This window comes from Lampris incognitus, chromosome 4, assembly GCF_029633865.1.
Source record: "Lampris incognitus isolate fLamInc1 chromosome 4, fLamInc1.hap2, whole genome shotgun sequence".
Lineage (NCBI taxonomy): Eukaryota > Metazoa > Chordata > Actinopteri > Lampriformes > Lampridae > Lampris > Lampris incognitus.
The window spans coordinates 61013299-61021775 of record NC_079214.1 but is presented as its reverse complement, the minus strand read 5'-3'; the positions used below and the strand labels follow the sequence as shown (position 1 = coordinate 61021775).

At 43.9% G+C, this 8477-nt stretch overlaps 1 protein-coding gene across 1 annotated transcript; it reads left to right on the top strand.

Annotated features, from left to right (window-relative positions):
* The first annotated feature begins 3545 nt into the window (after nt 1–3545).
* Nucleotides 3546–7193, top strand: LOC130112096 (G2/mitotic-specific cyclin-B2-like). Its single transcript, XM_056279393.1, has 9 exons — nt 3546–3572; nt 3779–3886; nt 5145–5252; nt 5423–5611; nt 5692–5850; nt 5928–6164; nt 6294–6434; nt 6525–6635; nt 7086–7193. The coding sequence occupies exons 1-9, from the start codon at nt 3546–3548 to the stop codon at nt 7191–7193; spliced, it is 1188 nt and encodes a 395-aa protein (XP_056135368.1).
* The last annotated feature ends 1284 nt before the right edge of the window (nt 7194–8477 follow it).

Sequence of the window (8477 nt, the reverse complement as noted above, 5' to 3'; positions counted from 1 at the left end):
AGCAACTATACTTAAGTATTTAATATACGTAATTATTAAAATAACATCAACAGAGGGTGTGGCTAGTGATTCAGGAGCTCGAGCCAGTGTCAGCCCTAGTGGCCACAGGCCGCTACTGACATGTTCTCCAATTCTCAACAAGATTTCCCTTCCATCCATTATCCGACCCACTTGTCCTGCTCTCAGGGTGGCGTGGATGCTGGAGCCTATCCCAGGTGTCATTGGGCGGCAGGCGGGGAGACACCCTGGACCGGCCTGTACAGGGTACCTCTAAGTGACGCTGTAACCTTGAGAACCCCACACTGTACTGATATACCACAGTCGAATAAGTAAACGTTGTTCAGTCTACCTCAACCTGTCTCATGCTTGGGTCTGATACAATACAGGCGGTCTACAGGCTATTGACTTTTACTATATAAATGCAACTCTAAAGATGAAAGGGTTAAGGTCCTTTCTTGTAAACAACAACAACAACTTTTGGTATTGTGTTCCCAGGGAAGTTTTTAAAAAGACTGATACAATTTATTTTCTTTTACGATGTGACTTTTCTGTTCAAAACCTACCTTTAAAATGATCCTCATTCCATTCACAAGTACTGTTATGTTGGAAGCTATTGCACAAACACAATTTCACACCACATGATGTTCCCATCTGGAAGTGCAGATTCATTCTTTTTAGATATAGCTCTATTTTTCAATGAATGGGTGGAGAAAGATCTTTGGTCTGTCACACATTTATTAGATGAATCTGGGAATGTCTCACCCTTTGAGGAATTCTGTTTAAGGTTTAATTTCCAGCACAACCGTAATCAATACAATAAGGTTATTAAAAGTACACCAAGTTCTCTTATTTTGATGGCTAAAAATATACTACCTCATATAATTGCCCCCCCCCCTTCTCTGATGATTGATAGACATGATTTCTCAGGTAAAATGTTGCCAAATAAAGTGATACATTGTCTCTTCACAAACGATTCACATGCTATGCAATTTAGCGGGAACTCAACTTCTCAGATATTTTTTAGTCAGCCTACTTTAAAGAAATGACGCATTAACTTCTTAAAATTACATTTACCTATGAAAGCAAAAGAGCTACACTTTAAAGTATTTAATGATGTACACTGCTCAAAAAAATAAAGGGAACACATAAGCAATGCAATGTAGCTCCAAGTCAATCACACTTTTGAGATATCAACCTGTCCAGTTAGGAAGCAACACTGATTTGTGACTCAGTTTCACCTGTTGGTAAATTGTCTAATTTCCACCAGGTGGAAATTAGACAATTTGCAAGACAACCCCTATAAAAGGAATGGATTTGCAGGTGGTGGCCACAGACCATTTGCCTGTCCTCATCTTTTCTGGCCGATCTTTGGTTAGTTTTTCATTTTGCTAGTGCCCTCATCACTAGAGGTGGCATGAGGCGGTATCTGCAACCTACAGAAGTTGTTCAGGTAGTGCAGCTCATCCAGGATGGCACATCAATGCGTGCTGTGGCAAGAAGATTTGATGTGTCTCCCAGCACAGTGTCCAGAGCATGGAGGAGGTACCAGGAGACAGGCCAGTACACCAGGAGACGTGGAGGGGGCCGCAGGAGGACAACAACCCCGCAGCAGGACCGCTATCTGGTCCTTTGTGCAAGGAGGAACAGGAGGAGCACTGCCGGAGCCCTACAAAACGACCTTCAACAGGCCACTAATGTGCAGGTTTCTGCTCAAACAGTGAGAAACAGAATGCATGAGGATGGTATGAGGGCCCGACGTCCACAATTGGGGCCTGTGCTCACAGCCCAACACCGTGCAGCCCGATTGACCTTTGCCAGAGAACATCTTGGTTGGCAGATTCGCCACTGGCGCCCTGTGCTCTTCACAGATGAGAGCAGGTTCACACTGAACACATGTGACAGACGCGAGAGAGTCTGGAGACGCTGTGGAGAACGTTCTGCTGCCTGCAACATCCTCCAGCATGACCGGTTTGGCGGTGGGTCAGTGATGGTCTGGGGAGGCATATCCTTGGAGGGCCGCACAGACCTCTACGTGCTAGCCAGAGGTACCATGACTGCCATTAGGTACCGGGATGAGATCCTCAGTCCCATTGTCAGACCATATGCTGGTGCAGTGGGCCCTGGGTTCCTGCTCATGCATGACAATGCTCGTCCTCATGTGGCCAGAGTGTGTCAGCAGTTCTTGTATGTCGAGGGCATTGATGCTATGGACTGGCCTGCACGTTCCCCAGACCTGAATCCAATCGAGCACCTCTGGGACATCATGTCTCATACCATCCGCCAACGCGATGTCGCACCACAGACTGTCCAGGAGTTGACCGATGCCCTGATCCACGTCTGGGAGGAGATCCCTCAGGAGACCATCCGTCGTCTCATCAGGAGCATGCCCAGACGTTGTAGGGAGTGCATACAGGCAGGTGGAGGCCACACACACTACTGAGCCTCATTTTGAATCGTCTTGAAGAATTTCCACAGAAGTTGGATCAGCCTATGTTCTCATTTTCCACTTTGATTTTGAGTATGATTCTGAATCCAGACCTTAATGGGCTAATGATTTTGATTTCCATTGATCATTCTTAGGTTACTTTGCTCTAAACACATTCCTCTGTCTAATAAATAAAGATTTTCAGCTGAAATATTTCATTCATCGAGGTCTATATTGTGTTTTTAGGTGTTCCCTTTATTTTTTTGAGCAGTGTATATCCCTCGGCAGAACTACTTCGACAAAGATTCAGCTTTGACCACAATAACTGTATATTCTGTAATGAAGAAAGAGAGACCACAGATGACTTAATTTTCTTTTGTCTTTATAGCGACACTTTTGGGTGTGACATGTATGATTGGCTTGAACCAAGAAGCTTTTCTCTTTCCCAATTTAACAGAAATTACATTACATCTGGAATAGAGGATAACAAAATTGAATTGTTGTACTTTAGATGTTTAGGTAAATGTCTATTCATAAATGTAAATGCATTAAGACACAGCCCTTATTGGTGGTCTTTAAAAGAGAACTAAAACTGTATTGCAAATCACTGACATTTATGGAAAAGAAAACGCCAAAAAATTAATGAACATTATTGACGCCTTACACATATTAGAAGGGTTTTGTTTGTTTTTTTTTGTTGTGTGTATTTATGTTTTTCTTATTTCGCTTAGGTTGTAATCGTGTTTGCGCTGTGTGTTCAGGTTCCTATACATAATGTTGCAATGTGGAAAAAATTAAAAATTATTTAAAAAAAAAAAAACGTATTTTTGTCCCCACGACGGCTCCGTAGTTTTCTGCGTAGCCAGCTGACCTTTGAACGGACCCTGTGAACCAATAACAAGGCTGCATTTGAATATAACTTAGCCAATCAAAGCCGGTGGATGATTTGAACTTTTTTTTCCGTTGGGTTGATTCAATTTTAGCGCGATCGGCGACCTGGATAACGTTATTTCTTGGCGACTCAGCGGAGTTGTTGTGTTACGATCGTTGGTCCCGGGACAGACTACGGAGCCGTTGTTTAGTTTTTCATCGTCATTTTTACAGTTTGTCACCGTTAAACATGAGTTCAACCGACGTTCGCCATGCGGTGAGTAACGTTCAGTGCTAAGCTAGCTGAGTCACACGAGTTCAAAGATGGAATAGATGAATAAAGCAGCCCGAGATGCATTGCAATGTGAAAAACAAACACGGTATAAACCAACTATTGTGGTTTAATTGCAAATTAGAGCATCCATTTAAAATGACTACTCGGCATTCTAAGCAAACAGGGTTCTTTCTTTTCTTAATTCGTAGTTTGGGGGGACAGAAAATCCAACCCAGAAAGGCAAGGCCGCAAAGGGTCCTACGAGAGCTGTGTTTGGACAGCTTACCAACGTTCCTGTTGCAGCCGTCAACACCAAGGTAATGTTGGGAGAATTTGCGATCTGGTCCAATAGTTATGCCATCATGTTGTCCAAATATGTTTCGCTGAATTGTCTCCTCAGAAAAATGGATCAGACGAAGCTGCAACCAGATCATCTCGCAAACAAAAAACCAAGCAAACCGTGGTCCAACATGGTCGTCCCCTCAAAATTGATGAAATTCCGCCTTCCTCCATCCAAGACGAATTGGCTGGTGTGTCGATGATGGAAGAGGAACTTTGCCAGGCCTTCCCTGAAAATCCTTGATGTGGAGGACATTGACAAGAATGATTCAGATGTGCCACAAATGTGTTCTGAATACGTGAAAATTAATGAATATTATGGGTGCTTTACACATATTAGAAGAAACCCCTTAGTTTTGTTCGTTGTTTACTTCTTATTTCGCTTAGGTTGTAATCGTGTTTGCACTGTGTGCTCAGTTCTATGCATAATGTTTCAATTTGGCAAAAAATAAAAATTATTTAAAATTCAAAACTTTTTTTGTCACCGTGACCCTAATAAGGTTCCGTAGTTTTCCGCGTAGTCAGCTGACATTTGAACGGACCTTGTTAACCAATAACAAGGCTGCATTTGAATATAACTTAGCCAATCAAAGCCTGTTGTTAATTCCATGTTAGCGCGATCGGCAAGCTGGAAACAATATTTTCTTGGCGAGTCTCCGTGTTGCATAACAATCGTTGGACCTGGGAGAGATTATTGAACAATCGCTTCATTTTTCATGGTAATATTCTACAGCTTATCACCGTTAACCATGAGTTCAACTGACGTTCGCCATGCGGTGAGTAACATTCAGCGTTAAGCTAGCTGTAATTAGCGTTAGCTTGCCACAGGTTCTGCTTCCAAGGTGAAGTCTATTGTTCCCTTAACAGGTGGCTGTTCTAAACGACTGTTTCCTAAAAAAATGTTCATTCAGATTCAGACAACTTTATTTATCCCAGAAGGGCAATTCAGTTTTACAATTTACCCGGACCATACACCAACTCGAAGACAAGGGGCAGATCAGTATGGCAGAGACGACAGGCTGACACATGAGTTAAAGGATAGAATAAATGAATAAAGCAGCCTAAGATGCATTGCACGTTACATTCCAATGCAACATCAGTGAACTTGGGCCCACAATGCATGTGAAAAACAAACAAGGTATAAACCAACTATTGTGGTTTAAAAAAAATTAGAGCATCCATTTAAAATGACTACTCGGCATTCTAAGCAAACATGGTTCTTTTCTAAATTCGTAGTTTGGGGGGACAGAAAATCCAACCCAGAAAGGGAAGGCGGTAAAGGGTCCTAAGAGAGCTGTGTTTGGAGAGCTTACCAACGTTCCTGTTGCAGCCGTCAACACCAAGGTAATATTGGGAGAATTTGCGATCTGGTCCAATAGTTATGCCATCATTTTGTCCAAAAATGTTTCACTGAATTGTCCCCTCAGAAAAATGGATCAGACGAAGCTGCAACCAAATCATTGCTCAAACGAAAAACCAAGCAAACCGCGGTCTAACATGGTCGTCCTCCAAAGGCGGATGAAATTCTGCCTTCCTCCATCCAAGAGGAATCAGCTGGTGTGTCGATGATGGAAGAGGAACTTTGCCAGGCCTTCTCTGAAACTCTCCTTGATGTGGAGGACATTGACAAGAATGATTCAGATATGCCACAGATGTGTTCTGAATACGTGAAGGACATCTTTGTTTATCTACGGAGCCTAGAGGTATTCTGTGCAGAAACTTGGTTATACTTGCCCGTCGCCAAGCTTGCATTGTGTTTAAAACCTTAAACTGTTTTCCGCAGGAACAGCAGGCTGTACGACCCAAATACATGCAAGGCTATAAAATCAATGGACGTATGCGCGCCGTCCTCGTTGATTGGCTGATTGAAGTTCACGCCAACTTTCAGCTGTTGCAGGAGACTCTTTATCTCACAGTTGCTGTATTTGATCGTTTTCTCCAGGTAGGAGCTGATACCTTGCATCTCGAATTTTCTGTAAACAATGTTGACATGAGTTAATTCTCTCAAATGCACCACAGGTCCACCCAAATGCACAACAGAAGCTGCAGCTGGTTGGCGTGACTGCCATGTTTTTAGCTTCAAAATATGAAGAGATGGACTGCGTAGATGTTGGGGACCTTGCCTACGTCACAGACAATTCCTTCTCTAACGCTCAAATCCTGGAGATGGAGCGAGTTATTTTTCGGCAACTCAACTTTAACCTGGGACGCCCCCTGCCAATACACTTCCTCAGGAGGGCTTCAAAAGCCTCCAATGTGAGTTTCTGCCTGTGGCACACAAAGCCAAGAAATGTGCACAAATCCTTGTGCTCCAGTAGCCGCTGGCAAATGCAGTTGTAAGTCTGAGAGCAGGTCTTTATTTGGTTTGGGTGTCCTGTCTTGCAGTCTAATGTAGAGACGCATATCCTCGCTAAGTATCTGATGGAGCTGACCCTCCTTGACTACGACATGGTGCACTACCGACCCTCAGAGATCGCTGCTGCCTCCCTGTACCTTGCCCAGCTGCTGTTTGATGAACTGCCTTGGGTAGGTTAACTTTCATTAATGAAGTACCTTGATAGTTCTGTAAACCTACTTGTCCTGATCCAATGACTAAAATGATTGCTCCTTTTGCAGTCTGCTACACAGAAGCACTACACAACATACGATGAAATCCACCTGAAGCCAATTGGGCAGCACATTGCTAAAAACGTTGTGATCATGAATGAGGGGAAAACAAAGTTCCAGGTAAGCTGAAGGGATTAAAACACCCGGCGGTACGGTGCCGTAGTGGTTAGCACTGTCACCTCAAAACAAGAAGGTCCTGGGTTTGAACCCCGGGGTTGTCCAACCTTGGGGGTCATCCCAGGTCCTTTCTGTGTGGAGTTTGCATGTTCTCCCCCTTTCTGCGGTGTGTTTCCTCCGGGTGCTCCGGTTTCTCCCACCATCAAAAAGACATGCATGTTAGGGTTGATACTCCTGTCTGTGCCCCTGACCGAGGCATGGCAAGACCAACTGGAGTTGGTCCCCGGGTGCTGCACGACAGCTGCTCACTGCACCTAGCTACCCAGCTAGGATGGGTTAAATTGCAGAGGAAGAATTTCCCCACGGGGATCAATAAAATAGTAAAAAAAGAGTAAAAAGCAGCGTAACTTGATGACACGCTGGCTCTTGTCTAACCATTGTCCTCTCCTGCAGGCTGTAAAGGGCAAGTATTCAAGCAGCAAACTGATCAAGGTCAGCCTCGCCCCTCAACTAAAGTCTCCTGTGCTGACCAACATGGCTGCTCCTCTTCTCAAACCCTGAAATCTGTATATATATAAAATCCAGTGAGTCAAGTGAATTGTTTATGAGACGGTACAAGCCTGTTTCATGCCATAAGCCATCACTTGACTCACTGGATATAGTAGGCCTGTTTTATTTACTTCTGTGTATCATTGTCATATGTTCATGTACTTGGTAATTTTCTTCTATAAGTTTGTTTCAGCTCCCAACAAACGTGTCATTTTCATGTTGTTTTCTGTGTTCATCAGCCCAAGTCAAGAATAAACTGAAGAGTGGAAGCAACCGTCTGTCTGTCCCCTGATGGTATTTATCAGTTTTGAAACCGTCATGTCCTTCTCATAATTATGAAAAATTGGAATAAGCTATTTTTAGACATTGCTTTAGTTTATCGTGGGTGGGTTTCTTTGTCGCTGACACTCGGGTTAAAGGATAGCATATTGTTCATCTTTGTAATGTGTTGGCTGCTGTGGTGTTATGTAGGCTGTTGGCTGCTGTGTTTACAGGTATGTAGGCTACTGTCTATTCTCTAATATAGCAATTATACTTAAGTATTTAATATACGTAATTATTAAAATACCATCAACAGAGGGTGTGGCTAGTGATTCAGGAGCTGGAGCCAGTGTCCGCCCTAGTGGCCACAGGCCGCTACTGACATGTTCTCCAATTCTCAACAAGATTTCCCTTCCATCCATTATCCGACCCACTTGTCCTGCTCTCAGGGTGGCGTGGATGCTGGAGCCTATCCCAGGTGTCATTGGGCGGCAGGTGGGGAGACACCCTGGACCGGCCACCAGGCCATCACACAGGGCCCACACACACACACACACACACACACACACACACACATTCATACCTAGAGACAACACTTTTGCAGAGCCGTTCCTTATTGTTTTGGATCCAAACATGAGATTTGTGGACAACAAGAAAAATGCATCAGATTGCCTGACATACTTGAAGACAACCAGGAGGCTATGGACCAGACAGTCCTGGGAATCTTTGCCATAAAGATGGAAGGTGCAGAGCCCACAGATGGCCTGGCAGATGTTGGAATCATCATCGAAGGTGTCGAAGTGCTCCATGACCTTGGTAACATTGCAAATGCGCTCGCCATTTTGTTTGGCCTCATGTACTCACTGGACTTGAGCTATCCAACAAACCAGAAGTACACACTTGAGGTTCTGCAAAAACTTGTGATGGAACTAGATGGCAACAAACTCAACGAAGGCCCAAGTGCTAAAGAACAAACTGTGTGATGGAACATTTTAGACAAGTGTTGTGCTCCTGAGCAGCACAGGAAACATGGAG

Coding starts and splice junctions, on each gene's coding strand:
- LOC130112096 (XM_056279393.1), top strand. CDS start 3,546: ATGAGTTCAACCGACGTTCGCCATGCG. Junction 6,165..6,293: donor GGGCTTCAAAAGCCTCCAAT/GTGAGTTTCTGC, acceptor CCTGTCTTGCAG/TCTAATGTAGAGACGCATAT. Junction 6,636..7,085: donor AGGGGAAAACAAAGTTCCAG/GTAAGCTGAAGG, acceptor CCTCTCCTGCAG/GCTGTAAAGGGCAAGTATTC.